Genomic DNA, 22,757 nt, shown 5'->3' on the forward strand with positions numbered 1-22,757 from the left:
CGAGAATTGAACCCTGTGGCACTCCCATAGAGACTGCCAGAGGTCCGGACAACAGGCCCTCCGATTTGACACACTGAACTCAATCTGAGAAGTAGTTAGTGAACCAGGCGAGGCAGTCATTAGAGAAACCAAGGCTGTTGAGTCTGCCGATAAGAATACGGTGATTGACAGAGTCGAAAGCCATGGCCAGGTCGATGAAGACGGCTGCACAGTACTGTCTTATATCGATGGCGGTTATGATATCGTTTAGGACATTGAGAGTGGCTGAGGTGCACCGGTGACCAGCTCGGAAACCAGATTGCATAGCGGAGAAGGTACGGTGGGATTCGAAAAGGTCAGGGATCTGTTTGTTCATTTGGCTTTCGAAGACTTTAGCAAGAAGGATATATGTCTGTAACAGTTTGGGTCTAGAGTGTCTCCCCTTTGAAGAGGGGAATGACTGCGGCCGCTTTCCAATCTTTAGGAATCTCAGACGATACGGAAGAGAGGTTGAACAGACTAGTAATAGGGGTTGCAACAATGGCGGTGGATAATATTTGGAAGAGAGGGTCCAGCTGATTTGTAGGGATCCAGATTTTGCAGCTCTTTTTGAACACCAGCTGTCTGGATTTGGGTGAAGGAGAAGAACTGGCTTGGGCCAGTTGCTGGGGGGGTGCAGAGCTGTTGGCCTGGGTTGGGGTAGCCAGGTGGAAAGCATGTCCAGCCGTAGAGAAATGCTTATTGAAATTCTCGATTATCGTGGATTTATTAGTGGTGACAGTGTTTCCTGGTCTCAGTGCAGTGGGCAGTTGGAGGTACTCTTATTCTCCATGGAATTTATAGTGTCACAAAACTTTTGGGAATTAGTGCTGCAGGATGCACATTTCTGTTTGAAAAAGCTAGCCTTTGCTTTCCTAACTGACTGTGTGTATTGGTTCCTGACTTCCCTGAAAAGTTACATATCGCGGGGACTATTCGATGCTAGTGCAGTACGCCACAGGGTGTTTTTGTGCTGGTCAAGGGCAGTCAAGTCTGAAGTGAATCAAGGGCTGTATCTGTTCTTAGTTCATGTCACGCCCTGACCATAGAGAGCCTTATATTCTCTATGTTGGTTAGGTCAGGGTGTGACTAGGGTGGGTTATCTAGGTTGTTTTATGTCTATGTTGGCCTGGTATGGTTCCCAATCAGAGGCAGCTGTTTATCATTGTCTCTGATTTGGGATCATATACTGTATAGGCAGCCATTTCCCCACTGGTTTTTTGTGGGATCTTGTTTTGAGTTAGTGCATGTAGCACCTCTTATGTTACGGTTCGTTGTTTGTTTCTTTTTTTGTTTTGTAAGTTTCACGAAATAAAGATGTGGAACTCAGAGCACGCTGCGCCTTGGTCTGTCTCTACACACAGCCGTGACAGTTCAAAGTTTTTAAAGGGGCATGCTTATTTAAGATGGTGAGGAAAGCACTTTTAAAGAACAACCAGGCATCCTCTACTGACGGGATGAGGTCAATCTCCTTCCAGGATACCCGGGCCAGGTCGATTAGAAAGGTCTGCTCGCATAAGTGTTTTAGGGAGCGTTTGACTGTGATGAGAGGTGGTCGTTTGACCGCGGACCTATACTGGACGCAGGCAATGAGGCAGTGATCGCTGAGATCCTGGTTGAAAACAGCAGAGGTGTATTTAGGGGGCAAGTTGGTCAGGATGATATCTCTGAATGTGCCCATGTTTACGGATTTGGGGTTGTACCTGGTAGGTTCTTTGATAATTTGTGTGAGATTGAGGGTATCTAGTTTAGATTGTAGGATGGCTGGGTGTTAAGCATATCCCAATTTAGGTCACCTATCAGAACGAACTCTGACGAAAGATGGGGGCAATCAATTCACATATGGTGTCCAGGGCACAGCTGGGAGCTGAGGGGGGTCTATAACAAGCGGCAACAGTGAGGGACATTTCTTGAGAGATGGATCTTTAAAAGTAGAAGCTCGAACTGTTTGGGCATAGACCTGGATAGTATAACAGAACTCTGCAGGCTATCTCTACAGTAGATTGCAATTCCGCCCCCTTTAGCAGTTCTGTCTTGACTGAAAACGTTGTAATTGGGCATGGAAATTTCCGCATTTTTGGTGGCCTTCCTAAGCCAGGATTCAGACACGGCTAGGACATCAGGGTTGGCGGAGTGTGCTAAAGCAGTGAATAAAGCAAACTTAGGAAGGAGGCTCTGATGTTAACATGCATGAACCCAAGGCTTTTACGGTTGCAGAAGTCAGCAAATGAGAGCGCCTGGGGACACACAGGGCCTGGGATAACCTCTACATCACCAGAGGAACAGAGGAGGAGTAGGATGAGGGTACAGCTAAAGGCTGTAAGAACTGGTTGTCTATTGCTTTGGGAACAGAGAATAAAAGGAGCAGATTTCTGGGCGTGGTAGTATAGGTTCAGGGCATAGTGTACAAACAAGGGTATGGTAGGCCGCGAGTACAGTGGGGGTAATTGAGTGACGATGAGAGAGTTTGCATCTCTGGAGGCGCCAGTGAAGCTAGATGCGGTCTCTGCATGTGTGGGGGGTGAGACATGGGGGCTATCTGAGGCATGTTGAGCAGGACTAGGGGCTCCGCAGTAAAATAAAACAACAGTATACAAGGCATATTGACATTAGAGCGAGGCATAAAGCAATCACAGGTGTTGCTTGGGAGAGCTAAGACAACAACGGGTGAGACAACAATGGGTAAACAGCTAAGACAAGCTCAATAGGTAAATGGTGATAAATGGGCAGAGAGGGTCAGTTAGCTACACACAGAGCCTGAGTTCGAGGCTGGGCCCAACAGATAAACAAAATGAAGTACCGTGTTAATGAACAGTCCAGCAGGCATCAGCTGTGTAGCCGAGTGATCATCGAGCATTGAGCAGCAATAGATTATCCTGTGTATCAAGAATGATCCACCACCCAAAGGACATCCAGAGAACTTGACACAACTGTGGGAAGCATTGGAGACATCATGGGCCAGCATCCCCGTGGAATGCTTTCGACACCTTGTAAAGTCCATGCCCCAACGAATTGAGGCTGTTCTGAGGGCAAAAGGGGGATGCAACTCAGTATTAGGAAGGTGTTCCTAATGTTTTGTACACTCCCGTGTATGTATACATATATATATATATATTATATATTGACATTTTAATAACAGCACTTGAATTAATGGTCACATTAAGCATATTTTACTGTGATTGTCAGAGGAAATGACATTTTAACCAGCTTTGCCCACTGAGAAGTACTGTTAGTGAGAATAAATGTGTGTGTTCCTTATTGGATAAATCAGTTCATATGCATTACCTTACAATTCTCTCCTCTTTTAGCGGGCTCCTCTTTTTTCTTTAAATTACATTGGGGACGATATCATAACATTTAATTGATATTCTGTGGCATCGCACCTCTTTATTTACTCTTTACCCAAACAAACCCCTCAGCCCACTTAGTTTTAACGGCAGACTTTATATTCTGCATTGCAGAGCAGGTGTGAGCAGCTTCTTAATCTGTTTTGTGATCGCAGCGGGGTGGTAAGCAAACTATTGAAAGAGATTATTAGTTTGGAAATTAAATGCAGAGGTGGAACAAATACGATTGTGACTTAAACACACCTCTCTAGTAAGTTAGGAAGCATGAATATGAAAATGTTTCTGCAGTTGTTTGAAGGGTTTTGAAAAGCAACGAGGGTCCAATAAAATGTGTGGCCTGTGGGAAGATGACCTATATCAACAATCTTCCAAATCAGACTGGGTAGCCTAGCAAACCCCAAGCTGAAAAAAAAACATTCTAGGTTGGTGATGTTTTGCTTTAATTTGTAGAATTCTCAAACCCCACGACAAAAAAAATACAGACTATTGCTGTGTGTTCTTAGGGTATGACATACATTGTCCATAGGGTTAATTAGAGTGGCCTATAGAGGGACACAGCACGGGCATTTTTCTTTGAGGCATATTGGGCCATAGAGATTTCGATTAAGGATGCTTTGTGGTACCTCGCAACTGTTTACTTTGATTGCGTGACGCACTACACACCATGATTGAGTCATAATAGCGTGTCGCACACATGCAGCTTATATGGTCCACAACAACCTGTAACGGTCAGATAGATACACTTTATCAATCAGGCAGAGCAGTAACATTGTAATGTGGCTTCAACCCGACGTTCGCTCTTGGTAAAGAGCGCGCAACCACCAGAACAGAAATGAATCAAAGCTACATTCGTGGTTTCGCGGTAGAGCATTAAATAACGTTAGGGAGGTCATCATGGCGATGTGTGACTGAAGAAGGAAGATGTTAACATGTTTGCCACTGCAGTAAGTTACATGGGCCTCTGTATGCCCAGGCTCCTACAAGCATCCGAGGAGGAGTTCGGTTCAGACAAGGTCATCGGGCTCCACCTTTTCCTGATTCTCCTCTCCATTCTCCTGCTCCTGTTCTGGGCCATCCATTTGTGTAAGGACGATGTAAGTGCGCGCCACCAGTAGGGAGACGTTACTTCTTTATATAGTCTAATTGTGTTTGACGCGTGTGTGACAAACTGGCAGGGTGTGACAAACTGCCCACAAACCAGGGCTATATATTTAGAGAATTTTGAATATTCTAGACATTCAGTTACACAGGGTTTTTTAAATATCCCCCATATCATTTTAATGGGGAGCTAACATTGCTGCCATAGAATGTTGAAGTGTTATGTAAATGCACCATAATGCACTAACCGCATTGGCCCAACTCGCTAAATACATGGCCCTGCCACAAACATGAAAACTCTATAGCTGGCTAGACAGTGGCGCTGTCCATTCAGCACTGCAGAGTGACTACCACTATTTATAAAGCGGGTGGTTGGAGCCCTGAATGCTGATTGGCTGAAAGCAGTGGTAGGTATATTAGACCATAAATCACGGGTATGACAAAACGTTTATTTTTACTGCTCTAATTATGTTGGTGACCAGTTTATAATAGTGATGGCACCTTTGGGGTGTGGCGTCATGCCTAAGAGCAGCCCTTAGTCGTGGTATTTTGGCCATATACCACACCCCCTCGGGCCTTATTGCTTAAATACACATTACCAGTCAATAGTTTTGACACACCTACTCATTCAGGGGTTTTTCTTATTTTTTTTACTATTTTCTACATTGTAGAATAATAGTGAAGACATCAAAACGATGAAATAACACATATGGAATCATGTAGTAACCAAAAACATGTTAAACAAATCAAAATATGTTTTATATTTTAGATTCTTCAAAGTAGCCACCCTTTGCCTTGATGACAGCTTTGCACACTCTAGGCATTCTCTCAACCAGCTTCATGAGGAATGGTTTTCCAACAGTCTTGAAGGAGTTCCTACATATTCTGAGCACTTGTTGGCTGCTTTTCCTTCACTCTGCGGTCCAACTCATCCCAAACCATCTCAATTGGTTTGAGGTCGGGTGATTGTGGAGGCCAGGTCATCTGATGCAACACTCCATCACTCTCCTTGGTCAAATAGCCCTTACACAGCCTGGAGGTGTGTTTTGGGTCATTGTCCGGTGGAAAAACAAATGATAGTCCCACTAAGCTCAACCAGATGGGATGGTGTATCGCTGCTGTGGTGGCCATGCTGGTTAAGTGTGCCTTGAATTCTAAATAAATCACAGACAGTGTCACCAGCAAAGCACCCCCACACCATCACACCTCCTCCTCCATGCTTCACGGTGGGAACCACACATGCAGAGATCATCCATTCACCTACTCTGCGTTTCACAAAGACACAGTGGTTGGAACCAAAGATCTGAAATTTGGACTCATCAGACCAAAGGACAGATTTCCACCAGTCTAATGTCCATTGCTCATGTTTCTTGGCTCAAGCAAGTCTCTTCTTATTATTGGTGTCCTTTAGTAGAGGTTTCTTTGCTGCAATTTGACCATGAAGGCCTAATTCACGCTGTCTCCTCTGAACAGTTGATGTTGAGATGTGTCTTACTTGTGAAACATTTATTTGGGCTGCAATCTGAGGTGCAATTAACTCTAATGAAGTTATCCTCTGCAGCAGAGGTAACTCTGGGTCTTCCTTTCCTGTGGCGGTCCACATTCACAGCCAGTTTCATCATAGCGCATGATGGTTTATACGACTGCACTTGAAGAAACTTTCAAAGTTCTTGAAATGTTCCGGATTGACTGACCTTCATGTTTTAAAGTAATGATGGACTGTCATTTTTCTTAGCTTATTTGAGCTGTTCTTGTCATAATATGGACTTGGTATTTTACCAAATAGGGCTATCTTCTGTATACCACCCCTACCTTGTTACAACACAACTGATTAGCTCAAACGCATTAAGAAGGAAAGAAATTCCACAAATTAATGTTTAACAAGACACACCTGTTAATTGAAATGCATTCCAGGTGACTACCTCATGAAGCTGGTTGAGAGAATTCCAAGAGTGTGCAAAACTGTCATCAAGGCAAAGGGTGGCTACTTAGAAGAATCTGAAATATAAAATAAATGTTGATTTGTTTAACACTTTTTTGGTTACTACATGATTCCATATGTGTTATTTCATCGTTTTGATGTCTTCACTATTATTCTACAATGTAGACTTTAGTAAAAATAAAGGTTAGGTGTGTCCAAACTTTTGACTGGTACTGTATATACAGTATATACGAGTGCTCTCCATTCAGTGGTGCTGAAGGTCGGCCATCTTAACTTCCTAATTTTGCCATTGTTTGCCATGTGTCACTGTACAGAATTTACAATTTATATATATTTAAAAATCCTTATCGTATACACATTTTTTATATTTTTTAAACAGGATGATGTCTTCAGCGACATTGACCAGTAAGTTTCATCCTTCATAATTCATTGTGATTTCAAAGAGATCTTTCATGTGGTTAAAACATTTGTAAAAATCATGAAAATGAATGGCTCTGAACTTAATTTTAACCCAGTCTTAAATGTTCTCTTGCAGAGTGCTGGTCAATAACTTCACAGAGGGAGTTCATCTCTACTACAGCTACCTCCAACGACTGGAGGAACTAACGTTACATATGGAGGACCTCACCTCTGAGGTGGACCTGGAATCCTGGTCTGACCTCCAATCGTGCTTTGACTCATGCTCATCCAGATCATCTTCTAGATCACATTCTAGATCTTCTAGATCCTCCAGATTTAGTGACTGCAGCACATGCCGAACCTGCAATAAACGGCGGAAACGGCATCCACCTGACAGGTTTAAATTCCTGAAAGGTGGTGGTCCAGATAGTCGCTGTTCTTCAAGTAGTCCCAGCCCACTGGCTAAGCCCTGCCTCAAGCTACCAGGAGGTGGTGATGTTAAGGACAGTCACCATGGCTCCACACGCGCCTCCTGTAGCCCCTCCTGCAGCTCCTCTAGGTACGTGACTCCTTCTGACTCCCCTCAACCTCTGGAATACCAGCCCTGCCCTCGTAAGCTTACTGCTATTGGTTGGAGGCTAAACTGGACTCTGATGGAGGCCAAACTGGACTCTCCTGTCGCTGTGCCTGTTGCTGCTGCTTCTACTGTCACTGGCTGTAAAGACATAGCTGCCGGCCGCACAGACCGCTCCAGGACTCCGACTGTGAGACATATTCAAACGGTGAGACAGCTGTTTGAGGTCGTGCCGAGGAAAGGAGACCCGGCCGTCCTGTGCCGCTGGCACCGCAGACACTTGGAACTCAACGTGATACAGAAGGTCTGTAAAAAACAAAAACATTTTTACTGACCCTATTTCCTACATAGTGCACTATATAAGATATAGAGTGCCATTTGAGACACCCACTTCTGTTAAATGTCTAGTTGATGAGTTGCTGGTTAGGTGTTTGTCTAACTGTCTAATTTCCTCCTTGGAGTTGAATTAATCTAATTTAATCTATAATCTAAGGTGGCCCGCAAGCGCTGGAGGATTGCCGTGCTGATGATCTCCATTGTTAGGTGGCTGCTCCCCGAGAGACTGAAGAGAGGAGGCACCACCAGCTCAACCTCCACCTCTGCGTCCACCCCGACCACCACCACTACCATCACCACTACCACCCAGTTCAACACCTCAACCACCTGTCAGGCTAAGAAAGGATCAAAGATCACCAGGAAAACTGCCAGTGTTCCAGCTTTCTGCTCTCAGGGTGCCAACCCTCCATCTCCCTCCAAGGCTCCATGCCAGTCTCCAGGGTTAGAGGGTAAACCCAAGTCCATCATGATGTACGCTCAGGGCGCCAGGATCCCCTTCATTTGCCAGGAGGTCCGAGAGAAGCTTGAGTCTCATGTTTGCCGCAAGCAGAGCCAGCGCCTCTGGGGCTTCCCCAAGCTGGTCACCAGGTACGTGGGCGACCTTGCACTCCAGCAGCTCCCTACCTCCGGCAGCGCAGGCGACGGGAAGATCATGGGCAATGTGACCGACCGTCAGGCGGTGTTCTCTGGACGAGCGCACCGCAACACAGAGTTCAGGTTGAAGAACAAGACTACAAGGCCAGCGGAGGAGCCGCAGGCTACTGCAGCCGTAGCGAAGGACAGCTCACCAGCCACCAGACCTGTGGAGAAGACTACCACCAGCACTGTGCTCCAACCAGCCGAGACCCACGATACCAAAACCTCCCAGACCAGACACTCTCTGAACCAGATATCCCCTGTGAGGAGCCTGACCCCAGAGAGATACTGGTTAGAGGAGAAGGTGAGGAGTAAGTGTATGGAGGTGAAGCTCAAACACTTTCCCGGCATGGTGGCCCAGTCATACCACTCCGCCCTTGCTTCGGCAACCAGCCAGCCAACTAGGAAACCCACCCAGGTGGCAGAAGCCCCCGCTGTTCTGAAACGCACCACCCCACTCAGACGGCGGGATAAGGTGTTGTTCATGGACCAGGAGGAGCTCAGGCACCTAGAGGACAACCTGATCATGAAACACATGGAGCACCTTCAGAGGCAGGGAGTGACGACTGCCTCGGCCCCCTCGGCCCACACCCAGGGAGTGACCACCGCCTCGGCCCCCTCGGCCCACACCCAGGGAGTGACCACCGCCTCGGCCCCCTCGGCCCACACCCAGGGAGTGACCACCGCCTCGGCCCACACCCAGGGAGTGACGACCGCCTCGGCCCCCTCGGCCCACACCCAGGGAGTGAAGACCGCCTCGGCCCACGCGCAAAGCTCACACAGCCTGGCTCTAGAGACCTCGACCCACACAGCCACTGTCTCACATCCCCATCCTGCCCTCATTAAACAGCTGGTGCTGATGAATGGTTTGGAAGGAGGCTTCGGGGAGCTCAAGACCCTGCTGGCTCCACAACAGCACGAGGTGAAACCTAGCTCAGCCACAGCCAAGGTGGTATCCGGAGCAGCTGATTCTGCAGTATCATCCAACACTGAGGCCCAAAGGTCCAGCGGGCTCCCTCTGCCTCCTTTGATTAGGCCTCCCTCTCATTTTATTTCTGCATATTTTACTTAAAGATGTATTCTTTCTACCAAATACATTGTTTTGCATTTCACATGATTTGACTCTGTTTGTTCTATGAGTACAGTATGTGTCTGTTCCTAATGAATACATTTGGTATGCCTATTGGTTTGGGCTAATTCATTTTGGTTTGTTTTAAATACAACATGCATAGTTTAGGCTACAGAAAAAAAGTAAATATCATGGTGCACTGTTTAAAATACACAATGTCAAAACGTGTCTTAGAACAGACACAAGCGAAACAGCAGAATGGAGGTGAAATGGCAGGGATGTTGATGCTATAATACACTTTACAGTAACAAACTGACATGTTGAGCTATTTTGGTCTGAGGTGGTGCCTCTTGAAGTATTACTGCTGCTTACATTTCCATCGCAGAGCCCTTTTCCCAGTTAGCCTATGGGAATGACACTTGTAGATTCATTCCCCTGTGCTATTTTTCAGTCTATCTATGCTTGCGGATTCCTCTAGATGTCAGAAGAAAGCAAGACTACCTTGGAGACGGTGAGAGCAGAGATACAGAGCTATACTCCCACGCACTGACGCATAGCCCTACATTATACTACATGTCAGGCACATGGAGCAATACAGGAATGAAGAGAGGAGCACGTGCTAAATTATGCCTGAACACTATAATTGGGGTGTTACTATAAATAGTCAGGATGCATCCCAAAATTGCACCCTATTCGTTTTATAGTGCGCTACATTTTAACCAGGGCCCCTGGCTGCATCACCGCTTTTTATGGCAACTGCTTTGCCTCCGACCGCAAGGCGCTACAGGGGGTGGTGCGGATGGCCCAGTACATCACTGGGGTGGAACACCCTGCCATCTAGGACCTCTATACCAGGCGGTGTCAGAGGAAGACCCTAAAAATGGTCAAAGACTCCAGCCACCCAAGTCATAGACTGTTCTCTGCTACCGCACGGCAAGCGGTACCGAAGTCTGAAACCAACAGGACCCTGAACATCTTTTACCCCCAAGCCATAAGACAGCTAAATAGCTAGTTAAATAGTTAACCAAAAAGCAACCCGGGCTGTATGTATTGACCCTTTTTTGCACTTGACACTGTTAACACTTTGACTTGACACTTGACACTTTTTTGCTGCTACTGTTAACTATCTCGTACCCCGTGTATATAGCCAAGTTATTGTTACTCAATGTAATCTCTCCATTGTTGGGGAGGGTCTGTATGTAAGCATTTTACTGTTAGTCCACACCTGTTGTTTACAAAGTAGGTGACAAATACATTTTTATTTGACCTCCCCAGCCGTGTCACAGTTAGCTTCCTCTCTGGCAGACAACGAGGCTGACACTGTCAGACAGGATGATGCCTGCTGCACTCCACAAGGTGGAGCTCTGAGGGTTAAATGGGTGTTTAGATGGCTGCTGAGAGCCCAACTGGGACTGCTGAAGACCAGTGGTTTCTCTCACCACTGTGCATGGCACCCTATGGATGGGCTGTCACTGCTGCAGTCACAGCAATGGACGTTCAACTAAACTGAATATAAGGGGATAATGGGCTCTAGTCAAAAAGACAGACGACTGACATTGACGCTTGTAGTATGAACAGGTTTGCTGGCTGTTCTCATGGAAGCTTCTTATGGTAAATAATAATCACCTGCAAGCATCAGATTGGATTTGTGAAATAATCAAACTGTTCAGTCTGAATCAGTCACCTCAGAGTTCACATTTTTGGGGATTTATGTGGGAAAGTAATGAAGTGCCCTTAATGTGATGATATACCCCATGGATATCTCACTCAATATACACTGCTCAAAAAAATAAAGGGAACACTTAAACAACACAATGTAACTCCAAGTCAATCACACTTCTGTGAAATCAAACTGTCCACTTAGGAAGCAACACTGATTGACAATACATTTCACATGCTGTTGTGCAAATGGAATAGACAAAAGGTGGAAATTATAGGCAATTAGCAAGACACCCCCAATAAAGGAGTGGTTCTGCAGGTGGTGACCACAGACCACTTATCAGTTCCTATGCTACCTGGCTGATGTTTTGGTCACTTTTGAATGCTGGCGGTGCTTTCACTCTAGTGGTAGCATGAGACAGAGTCTACAACCCACACAAGTGGCTCAGGTAGTGCAGCTCATCCAGGATGGCACATCAATGCGAGCTGTGGCAAGAAGGTTTGCTGTGTCTGTCAGCGTAGTGTCCAGAGCATGGAGGCGCTACCAGGAGACAGGCCAGTACATCAGGAGACGTGGAGGAGGCCGTAGGAGGGCAACAACCCAGCAGCAGGACCGCTACCTCCGCCTTTGTGCAAGGAGGAGCAGGTGGAGCACTGCCAGAGCCCTGCAAAATGACCTCCAGCAGGCCACAAATGTGCATGTGTCTGCTCAAACGGTCAGAAACAGACTCCATGAGGGTGGTATGAGGGCCCGACGTCCACAGGTGGGGGTTGTGCTTACAGCCAAAACACTGTGCAGGACGTTTGGCATTTGCCAGAGAACACCAAGATTGGCAAATTCACCACTGGCGCCCTGTGCTCTTCACAGATGAAAGCAGGTTCACACTGAGCACATGAGCACATGTGACAGACGTGACAGAGTCTGGAGACGCCGTGGAGAACGTTCTGCTGCCTGCAACATCCTCCAGCATTACCGGTTTGGCGGTGGGTCAGTCATGGTGTGGGGTGGCATTTCTTTGGGGGGCCGCACAGCCCTCCATGTGCTCGCCAGAGGTAGCCTGACTGCCATTAGGTACCGAGATGAGATCCTCAGACCCCTTGTGAGACCATATGTTGGTGCGGTTGGCCCTGGGTTCCTCCTAATGCAAGACAATGCTAGACCTCATGTGGCTGGAGTGTGTCAGCAGTTCCTGCAAGAGGAATGCATTGATGCTATGGACTGGCCCGCCCGTTCCCCAGACCTGAATCCAATTGAGCACATCTGGGACATCATGTCTCGCTCCATCCACCAACGCCACGTTGCACCACAGACTGTCCAGGAGTTGGCGGATGCTTTAGTCCAGGTCTGGGAGGAGATCCCTCAGGAGACCATCCGCCACCTCATCAGGAGCATGCCCAGGCGTTGTAGGGAGGTCATACAGGCACGTGGAGGCCACACACACTACTGAGCCTCATTTTGACTTGTTTTAAGGACATTACATCAAAGTTGGATCAGCCTGTAGTGTGGTTTTCCACTTTAATTTTGAGTGTGACTCCAAATCCAGACCTCCATGGGTTGATAAAATTGATTTACATTGATCATTTTTGTGTGATTTTGTTGTCAGCACATTCAACTATGTAAAGAAAAAAGTATTTAATAAGAATATTTCATTTATTCAGATCTAGGATGTTATTTTAGTGTTCCCTTTATTTTTTTGAGCAGTGTATATATATTTTTTAAAGCAGCTAGCAGATAGTTAGTAAGTTGTGTTATCGTAAACAGTGCATGTTAAGGCCATCACACAACTACAAACTCAATTTTCAGTTTGTGACATTTAATATCTCACACACTGGAATACACCAAATAAAAAAGTAATTGCCTTGATTCGTATTCAATGTTATGAGGTTTGTTCTATGTGTAAATCCTCCCTATTCGTTAGGGTGTCTAGGTTCTCATTACAAGGTGTCAGATCAGTGGCCTGAATATAGTGATACATTTTCCTCTCAGAAGCTTTTGGTGGATTTTTAAATGATCAGTCACACCTGACCCTTTTCCTTGTCCTAGCATATATCTATTCAACTATGAAAAACACCCCACTGTGAGCCACAGCATAACAGCCAGATATTTATATTAAGGATTACTTTCAAAGTGTAGTTACTCAGGGGTTGATTGAGGACCAGCTGTTTTGTTGTAGTCTGGCTGACACCAGCTCTCGATGTCCTACTGTAGTCACATGGGTCACGTCAGCCAGGCTAGTATTGATGGTCTCTGATATCACTCTCGCCAGGGGGGATGGTAAAGGAAAAACAGATTGAGGCACGCTTCTATCATTAACACCCTTTGAGAGGTTTACTCTACCGTCCACCCTAAAAGTCTGGTCTGTTTCTAAATACTGGACAGAAAAACTGTGACCAAACAACAAAGAAGCTCATTAATAATGCTGAGGACATCAGAGGGCAGGGCTGTTAAAGTGGGAGTCAAACAGGGTCCCTAGCAATGGAATAGACAGTGGCAAAACTAGAGGCACCTCTGAGGGAACTGTACTGTAGAGGCACAGATTGTGGTAATTACATATGTAGCCTGGATCCAAACTGAATTGTAAGAAAGCCTTGTCCAAACCAGAACAGATCATAGGACACCTCCTGGGCAGGACACTAGCCTATCACAGGGGTTCATCACCCAATCGATGTCCTTAATGCCGAGCGCCAAGCAGAGGCATCGGGTTCCATTTTAAGTCTTTGGTATGACTCGAAACTGAATTGCTCCAACGGGAAAAAATGACATTTGGATCCAGTCAAGTATTTTGTGCTCATTTCGTACATCACTTCCTTAATTTGTTTTGATCCGTTGTTCTGGATGAAAAGTAGTTTTTGATTGCTGTATTCTGCTGGTGCATTAACCTAGCTATCATCAAACATCTGGCAATAGGTACTGAAACATAAATAATTGCCTTGCCTTCATTTATCTTGCATTGTAGTATCAAGGGAATACACAACTATATACTGTGTTAATATCATATACTGTCCTTAAAATTGCACACTAAATTCACAAACTAGAGCATGTTGCTCAACTTCTTGAACAAGGGTGACACCTAGTGACATATTTCTGCATGAAGTTGGAGCCAAAAGAAATTCAAAGGCCATGATAAACTACACTTGCAAAACAGAAATGTTTTTATTTTTATTCTTTACAAATGAAAATACACCATAACATCTCCAACCTCACAATTTCTGTTATTTAAATGGACAAATTGTTATCACTAAAAAACATAAAAGGTTATCACAGTGACCGGACCCGATCTAAGGTCAATCTTTTGTATTTACAAATGGACTAGAAATTCGACATTGCAGTAGTATCCATCCAGGGTCGTGTTCATTAGGGTTGTTCATAAAGTACAGATAGTATCTCCCAAGTTCCACTCAGTTTCAGACAGCTTTCTTTAATTCTATACCTACTGAACAGGACCCAGGAGTAGAAATGTTCTCAGGGGAGTTCTATCTCCGTGCCGTCCTGCTCTCTAACAGCTGGATAACCAGGCGGGTCTTCAGCGATGGCAGCTTGTTGCTGTAGTTCTGTTGGAGCACAGTGCTCAGTCTACTGCGCAGGCTCTGCAGGCAGGGCAGGGAGCTGCAGTCAGGTACATTCAGCAGAGTGTGGAAGAACTCTGTCCACAGATCACTGTGGGGATTTCTGGAGGAGAGAGACAGACATGGGGAAAGGTAATATAGTGTGAATTGTAACTATTTACGGTGGAGTGGAGAGATGTTTTCAAAATCAAAACAAATATATTCAACGAGTTTGAGAGCAAAAAATAAGTTGTGGGTTGTGTAAAAAACAACCTCTCCTACTAAAAGGGTTACCTTCTAAATACTGCATTTGTCTTCCACACGCCACCCTCCTGTGTCACTTGCATGTATGTTCCAAAAATCATGCAGTACACCGTTCCAGCTATTCCAAAGTAGTCCGTCTAAAACACAAAGAAACTTAATATCCTCAACAGGTATTATCAGACATCCACCATCATTACAGGAGCACGCACACAAACAAGCAATCTTTACCTGGTAGTTCCATGGTCTCCCACTCTGCATCTCTGTACACTGGAAGCCAGAGGTCATACACTTGGTGTTGAAAGCCGTGCCCTCTGGGAACAGAGTCATGTCAATGCTCTGACCCAGGTCAATTAGGGAGAGGCCATGATCCAGATTATCTTGGTCAAAAGACTTGTTCTCCAGGAACCTAAAGAACAACAGGCAAACAATTAAAACAGTTAAGAGGAGACATTGGAAATCCCTGGTAGAGTACTGCATCCACCCACTACTAAATAATTGGAAGGAAAATACTCAAAAATAAAAAAAGATGTTCCTCACTGAAATGACACAGTTGAACATATTGAACATAAGTTTAGCATTTGATACAGGATTCCTATCGGTCTGCTTTACACACTCAGGGACGTCACTACCTCTCTCCCAGCAGGAAGTTGTCTGGTTTGATGTCAGCGTGAACAATGTGGATATTGTGCAGCTGTTCCACCATGTGCAGGATGCAGACAGTGAAGTAGATCACCAGAGGCTGGGGAATCACCTTGCCACTAAGGTTCTTGTACAGGTTTACAGCATTCTAGAGGGGAATAATAAAACATGTTTAACTCCTTTCAGTGCTCTGCTGTGGCCTCTCCTTGGGTGAATCCCAATAATATTTCCTTTCTCCTATAGTGTAAACTTGCTCACTACTTCCCACAAATCAAAAACCATTGGATTGGTACAGGCATGGGCTAGAGGGAGTTTCCACTATATTTTTTATACCAGTCCTTTCAAATCAGTGAATGGAAGTGAAACATTACACACTTTGGGAAGAAAGGGATATAATTGGGACGTATCCTTGATCTTTAATTGATCGATAAAGTCTGGTGGGTGATGAAGAGGGGTTACTACCCACCAATAGGGTGCCACAGTTGTAGAGCTCGCCCAATAGCACGCTACCATTCTGGAAGAGGTGGGCAGAGTGGATGTTATTAAAGAGGTGGCGCACGCTGGGCTGCAGCCGGGCATTCAGCTGAGAGTTGATGTAAAACTCCCACGGATTGGCTGGTTTCTGCACCTATAGATCAAGAAAGACACATTCAAGCATTGAGAATCAATCATCCAATAGTAGCGCATTAATTGTGAGGGCCAGCTCCATATAAACTTGCCATGTTCTCTGGCTTTAGTAATGGCAGAGGCAAAATAATTACTACTAATTTTATTGATGGGTCAGGGGAGTCAACCGCTTTAAATTAATATAAAGTCTAGATCCATCTTACCTTTAAAATCATCTTCTCTGAGGTGTTGAGGTCAGTTGCCTGGTAGACTGTGGCAAAGGCACCCTGTCCGAGTACACAGTCAACCCGTAAGGAGCCTTCCCCTGTGTGATGACCATCAAAGCCATTTTCAGATGTCATTTTTTTGGGGGGTGATTTTTTTTATTTTTATGTCACTGCTTGTAAACACACAAAGATAGATGACTTTCTTACCAATCTTGATGGTCATCTTGGGTGCAATGCTGGGGACTTTGCACTGCCAGGTGATGAAGTTAGGCTGTGAGGTGAGTGGCGTGGACAGCTTGGAGAGCAGGGAGGAAATCAGCTCCTCATCCCAGGGGTCGGAGACCAGCTCTACAGCCGCTGCCCCTTGTGCTGCTGGACTCATGGGCACATCCATGTTCACCTTTGAACCTTGGTCTGGGCTCATAAGAATATCCATGCCATACCTCACCTCTGGAGCTGGGCTCATAGGACTATCCATTCTGAACTTTGATGACGACTGGAATGGACTCATGGTCACATCCGAGCCAAATTTAGGTGGATCTGGACTCATGGGGATGTCCATGGTCCCCAGAGGGATGCCGACTGTTCTCTGACCCTGACGGGCACTCATGAAGGCATTCAAGTCAGGTTCAACCACAAACTCTGGGCTTTTGACCACTAACCAGTCTGACTTGGGTGCATACTCCGGACTCATGGGGATATCGAAGGCAGGCGTTGTGGCTTTCTCTGGACAAGTTGGAACATCAAAGTTGGATTTGAGGGCATAGATCTGGCTCTTTGAAAGGAATGCTTCTGCCACAGGTGCACACTGTGGGAGAGGAAAAGCTGGCTTTGAGGACTGCTCTGGGCTCACATAGACATCCCAGTCTGGCTTTGAGGCCTTGGAAGGAGGGCATAGGTTAAGTCCTGAGATTACAGACTAGTACTAAAACACTTGAAGTAGACATTCTAGAGTTAAATCACTGCCACCTCAGCATGGGTCAGGGGGGCAGTCTGGTCTCTGAAGGACAGTGCGGCCGGGGCATGATGCTGCACTTCAGTCATGGAGCAGGTAGCCAGGCTTCGCTGGGCCAGGGCTAGCCCTTCTCCCACGATGGTGCCCTGCTCAGCAAAGCCCTGAGCTCTCATAGAGCACTCCGTGCCAGTCTCAGGTAACCCATCAGGTGGGCTCTGCTCTATGATAGGGCTGAGGAAGGAGGTCATTATCACCGCCATGGAGGCAACTACATTGGTTTGACCCACACACTCTTGACTACACATCAAAAACGTAGACCAACAAACATTCAACGTAAACACATATAGTACACTGCAGTTACCGGTAGTCTACAATAGGGGGTTACTGGTAAGTACCTGAGTTTTGTGGGCTGTCGTAGGAAAGGGACTTCTTCCAGACCCCCAAAGCCTCTGGGTTGATCATGTTCTAGAGGGATGAGAAATAAACAAAAAAAAAGGTAAAGTACTTGCTATAGACAGCATTGTTGTTCTGAACTACAGACACGTTTTGCCAGGCAAGGGCATTTGATTTTTGAACAGCCAAATGGCACACTATTCCCTATATAGTGCACTACTTTTGACCAGAGCTCTATGGCACACTATTCCCTATATAGTGCACTACTTTTGACCAGAGCTCTATGGCACACTATTCCCTATATAGTGCACTACTTTTGACCAGAGCCCTATGGTACCAGTTGGGATGCATCCTGTATAAGCTCAGACAGAGGACTACCTTGATCCTGCTCAAAGTCCCAGGAGTAAGGAGCTTTGTTTTGGAAGGGCGTGGAGACCAGGTGAGCCGACAGTGAAAAGTCTCTGGTGCTGTTGGGGCAGGCAGCCAGGGAGTTGTAGCGTGCTTCCCACATAGTGCTCTCATCTGGTATCAATTCCGACGGAGATTCCTGATAAAAATAAATAAAAAACAAGCACACACACGAAACGATAAAGGTTTGCATTGTGTACTCAACTTAAAATAACCCAACCATCAACAACATTGAGTACTTGTTGAATCAACATGGGTATGTCACCATGTAATTGTGCACTTACATTTTGTTTCTCTGGTTTAGATACAGGGATTTCTGCTAGGGCCCTTGGTGGCTTTGCATTGTCCACCATAGCAGCACTAAATGGAACAGGAGAAGAACAATAATGCATTGTTAATAAATGTCCTTTGAGAATTAAAGAGACGGCAAAGAGAAAGGGATGCAGGGGAATAAATGCAATGCTTCACCTGCATTTCTCCTTTATGTCATTCTCATCTTGAAAGATGGCGAAAGGGACTGCACTGCGGGGCTTGCTGAATGAAGTGGCGCCTCCATTACATAATACAACAAAAACATTTATAGAAAGATAATTTAATCACTGTATGTAAAATCAAAAAGGGCGACCCGCCATTATGTGTCGCTTTTATTGTCTGTTGGCTTTAACCTCTTATTTTATTTTATTGTTTTACTGTAAAATGTGATGCGATTTTTTACATGCACTTTTGATTTGACCTACAGTCTGAAACAAAGGTTTTGAGAAGTTCCAATCAGATGGAAATTGAATTACCCGTTCTCTGGTAGCCAGCATCAAAGCTCTTCTCCGCCTGATGTGGATGCATTGGCATGCTGCGGAACTGGTCCTCCTGCAGGAGGGTTGGAGCCTGGAACATGTCCATGATAGCATCTGGAGGTGAAGGTAAAGAGGAATGAGATACTAAGGACTCCATTGGTTGTACCGTCTTTCCCATACACAGGTATGGTAATAGAATATATCCACCAAAAAAAGGGACTGGGTGTAGTAGATAGCACCACAGTGGTTTTTCTGCATTTTAGACATCTAAATCACCAATATGTAAACACAACATGGTTTATGACTGAGTCATCAATAAAAGTATGCATTTATCACCAAGTGCCTCCCGTGTGTTGACTGTGGGGGATGGGAGCACCCTGGACGGAGTGGCTTGCACCAGTCCCAGAGAAGTGTTAGGAGTGATATGGGACACGTTTCCAGTCCCTCCCTGTGACACTGCCAGAGAGAATAGGAGGTGAGTGAGGGACGGTGTGATTAAACAATCTTTTAATTCCCATACGGATTCCAATGAAGGGGATAACGGGCCCAGGTTACGATCCTTTACTCACCATCTAATTTCACCTCCGACTCAGGAGCTTCACTGACAGACACCTCACTGGAAAAAAACAAAGAAGAGATTAGCTTGGAGATGAGCGGCAAATTAATTAAAAACAAATTAATTAGCTTAATCTCTGAGGCGTTTCACTCTGACTAAGCAGTGGCATAAGAGATGTAATTAAGTCTGGTTGGGAACAATTACACATCTGAAAAACCAGAACCAATCTGGAGACATGACTCATTATCACTTACTGATGATCACTGCCATTGTGCTGCTGGAAAATGCTGCTGAGGTGAGAGTGACCACCCTGATTTGGAACTCCACCAAACTGCACGTCAGATCTGTAGGCTGCTGGCTTCTGTGGGGCCGACCCAAATGGCTTAGGGTTTTGTTCTGGTTGGGGCCGAACTAGAGAAGCTTGTAGAGAATATGCCTGGGAAGCGACTGCAAATGGTTTTGGAGCTTTTGTACATTCACCCAAGTGACCCATTGTTGCTTCTGGCATGTGGAGGGAGCGTCTAAGGGAGGTGTTTACCTCCTCCAACTGTCCAGATGGGGAAACGGATCTCTGTGAGCGCAGTGTGTCTGTAATGGGAGCCCTGAGATGGTCGCACTGAAGGTGTGTCTCAGATTCCCTAACCATGCCTTGTCTGGGGTCCTGTCCACTGTTCAGTCTAAAGCCTGGAGTGAGTCTGATGCCGAGGTTGCTCGAGAGTATAGGTTGCCTTAAGGAATGTTGGAGGAACTCAGGATTCAGATCTGTTGCAGGTGTGCAGAGTGCCTGAAACAGAAGTGCCCTACCAATGTTTAAAAAAAAAGTGTACTAGGGAAACTATAACAGAAACGACTAAAGATAAAAAGGCCATGTGTTTTCTCTCACCTGCTGCACTGGTAGAGCACTGGCGGTGCTTCCCTGGCCTGTAGAGCTCACACAGAGATTACTCTCCAGCTCCTCCAACAGCCGGTTCATCCTCATTACCTCCTCCTCCTGCTCTCTAACCAACCTCTGACGTTCCTCTGGTTACAGAACACAAAGAAAACGTTGGTCAAAACCCACAATTAGCCCTGTGGTAGTGCGTTATGCAACCAGTTGTTAATGCATTTGATTTAGATGAAGGGTGTCTGTAAAGGATATCATGTGGCCTGTTCATATCGATGTCCTTGACTACACTAAAATCCAGCCATGCATTTCTTCTCTTTAGAGGAGTGTGATGGAACAGCGCTGGGTTAAGAAGTCATATGAACCTACCAAACTCTCTCCGTTTCTTCTCTTGCTTGCATCTCACAAAGTATCGTCTGGCTCTGACCTCCTCGAAGCATAGTTCAGACCCATCGCAGACGAGGTCTTCCGTACGGTACATCGACACTGTCTGCAGGCTCACAACCGGGCCTTGATTGGGTTTATTTACCACCACATTTTCAGACCGGGAGATTCTGTGGTAGAGTAATTTCATTAGAGGGAATATAATGTAACGTTCCGAAAATAAGGGACAAGAAGAAGTATTGGTATTCTGTCTAGTGACTTACATGCGAACAGTTCTGTCTGTAGAGAGTTGGTACAGACGTTCAGGGTCCTGTGGCAAAAAAAAAATCTCATTGATCACTTTTTATGAACAACACATGAGAAACGGCCATTAACCAATGTATACCAAGTTTGAAGCTACAAAAACTGTTAGTAACCCACTGTGGGCTGGGCACTCTGTGGGCTGGGCACTCTGTGGGTTTGCAGCCGATTTACCAAGTTGGAATTCTGAAGAGGACTCCGTACAGCTTCTGTTTTCATAAACACAGGTTAGATAGTGGATACATTAGTTTCCTTTGATAATTTCCACAGCCAAAGATCGGGTCCAGAAGGAAGAAATGCACACAAAACAGTCTCACCTGAAGCCCCTGCCCCACTTCCAGAAGTCCTGGTTTGGAACATTCTGTGAATACATTAAAATGTATCAACAATAGAAACTTCAACATGGAAAGGTAAACACAATACTTCAAGTTACCTGTATTGCTGAAGGACAGTGTCAGTTGGCTTAGCTTGGTTTTCCATGGCTCTCTGGTACACGGCATCAGCCTGTTGAAGCAGGCCCTGCTGCTCAAACTGTTGAGCCCACGCCACATAGAGGACTGCATCTCTGGTGCCAATGCCCTTACTGTATATGTGGCTGTATAGTTTGATGGGCTCATTGTAATAACTTGCACATTTAATGCAGTAGTTTACGTATCGGATGTCATTGGTATAACGCTCTTCTTGGAGAAATCTTTGTACTAGACGATCTAGCACAAGAGACATCGCTTTGGAGTCTTCAGCAGGTAATCTCTTCTCTAGATATTTTATAAACCTGAAATAATGTAAATGTATGGTAAAGAGTTACACACCAACACATTCAAGCTGGCCAAAAAAACATAGATGACTAATCACAATCACTTGCTTGCTTCATCAGTACTTCGATTTCGTATTTTTTTACAGAGTTATGTTGCTCTCAAACCAAGTGCGACATGCATGTGAAAATGTCAAATCAATGGCAGATGAATAACCCTTCATTGTCTACTTTTCGTTGGTGGCCCCCTCTGAAGGGCGACAGGTAGCCTAGTGGTTAGAGCGTCGGGACAGTAAAGGTTGCTGGATCGAATCCCCGAGCTGAAAAGTTAAAAAATCTGTTGTTCTGCCCCTGAACACTGTTCCCCGGCAGGCCGTCATTGTAAGTAAAAAGTTGTTCTTAACTGACTTGTCTAATTAAATAAAGGTTACACACATTATGCAATGCATCGACAAGTTACCTGTCCCATGGATCGAGTGGGTCGTCTCCAGTATAGTTGATTAAACTTTGCTCAAAACTCCTGTAGAACCAAAACATTTGTTTAAAACCCTGGTATCAAATAAACATCTATAACTATCAAATGTAATATTATTCACACATTTTTGGGAGAAATCATTACTTAGTTAGGTAGTTATCTTATTTGCAATAATTAGCGTTAGTTGGTTGGGGAAAATCAACAGTTAACGCGTAAAGTTAGCTAGCTCGTTAACTAAATTCGGAACTTACTGTAAATGTGAACCAACATCCATGGTGTACTGAACAACCAATTTTATAACAATACAAATACGAGCAATTTACAAGCAAGTTAAATTAATGAATTAACAAAATATCGCTCCGCTAGATTCACAGCTAGCTAGTTAGCTTAGCTGGTACATTTCAAATTGCGCGTTTAGCTGGTACGTCATCAGTAAGCACGGCGACAAATCCGAATGGAGCAAATCAGCGCCCTTGGAGCGAGAAAAACGCGATTTCAATG

The 22,757-nt window shown here is 45.3% G+C and overlaps 1 protein-coding gene across 2 annotated transcripts; it reads right to left on the reverse strand.

Annotated features, from left to right (window-relative positions):
- Positions 1 to 14,203: 14,203 nt before the first annotated feature.
- Positions 14,204 to 22,653, reverse strand: LOC120024463 (mitotic checkpoint serine/threonine-protein kinase BUB1-like). 2 transcript variants are annotated; one of them, XM_038968712.1, is made up of 24 exons: positions 22,508 to 22,653; positions 22,242 to 22,301; positions 21,464 to 21,802; positions 21,348 to 21,391; positions 21,205 to 21,239; positions 20,994 to 21,040; positions 20,716 to 20,900; positions 20,347 to 20,483; positions 19,718 to 20,247; positions 19,477 to 19,523; positions 19,244 to 19,363; positions 18,905 to 19,021; positions 18,585 to 18,666; positions 18,401 to 18,476; positions 18,087 to 18,255; positions 17,711 to 17,780; positions 17,330 to 17,546; positions 16,568 to 17,240; positions 16,358 to 16,458; positions 15,994 to 16,155; positions 15,518 to 15,675; positions 15,117 to 15,294; positions 14,919 to 15,025; positions 14,204 to 14,748 (listed from the first exon to the last, which is right to left on the reverse strand). In XM_038968712.1, the coding sequence occupies exons 1-24, from the start codon at positions 22,528 to 22,530 to the stop codon at positions 14,553 to 14,555; spliced, it is 3,873 nt and encodes a 1,290-aa protein (XP_038824640.1). In that variant the 5' UTR covers positions 22,531 to 22,653; the 3' UTR covers positions 14,204 to 14,552. The 2 variants fall into 2 exon arrangements, with proteins under 2 accessions (XP_038824640.1, XP_038824641.1); XM_038968713.1 differs by having other exon boundaries at positions 16,568 to 17,168; positions 21,151 to 21,239.
- Between the last annotated feature and the right edge of the window lie 104 nt (positions 22,654 to 22,757).

This window comes from Salvelinus namaycush, chromosome 29, assembly GCF_016432855.1.
Source record: "Salvelinus namaycush isolate Seneca chromosome 29, SaNama_1.0, whole genome shotgun sequence".
In the NCBI taxonomy this organism is placed as follows: Eukaryota; Metazoa; Chordata; class Actinopteri; order Salmoniformes; family Salmonidae; genus Salvelinus; species Salvelinus namaycush.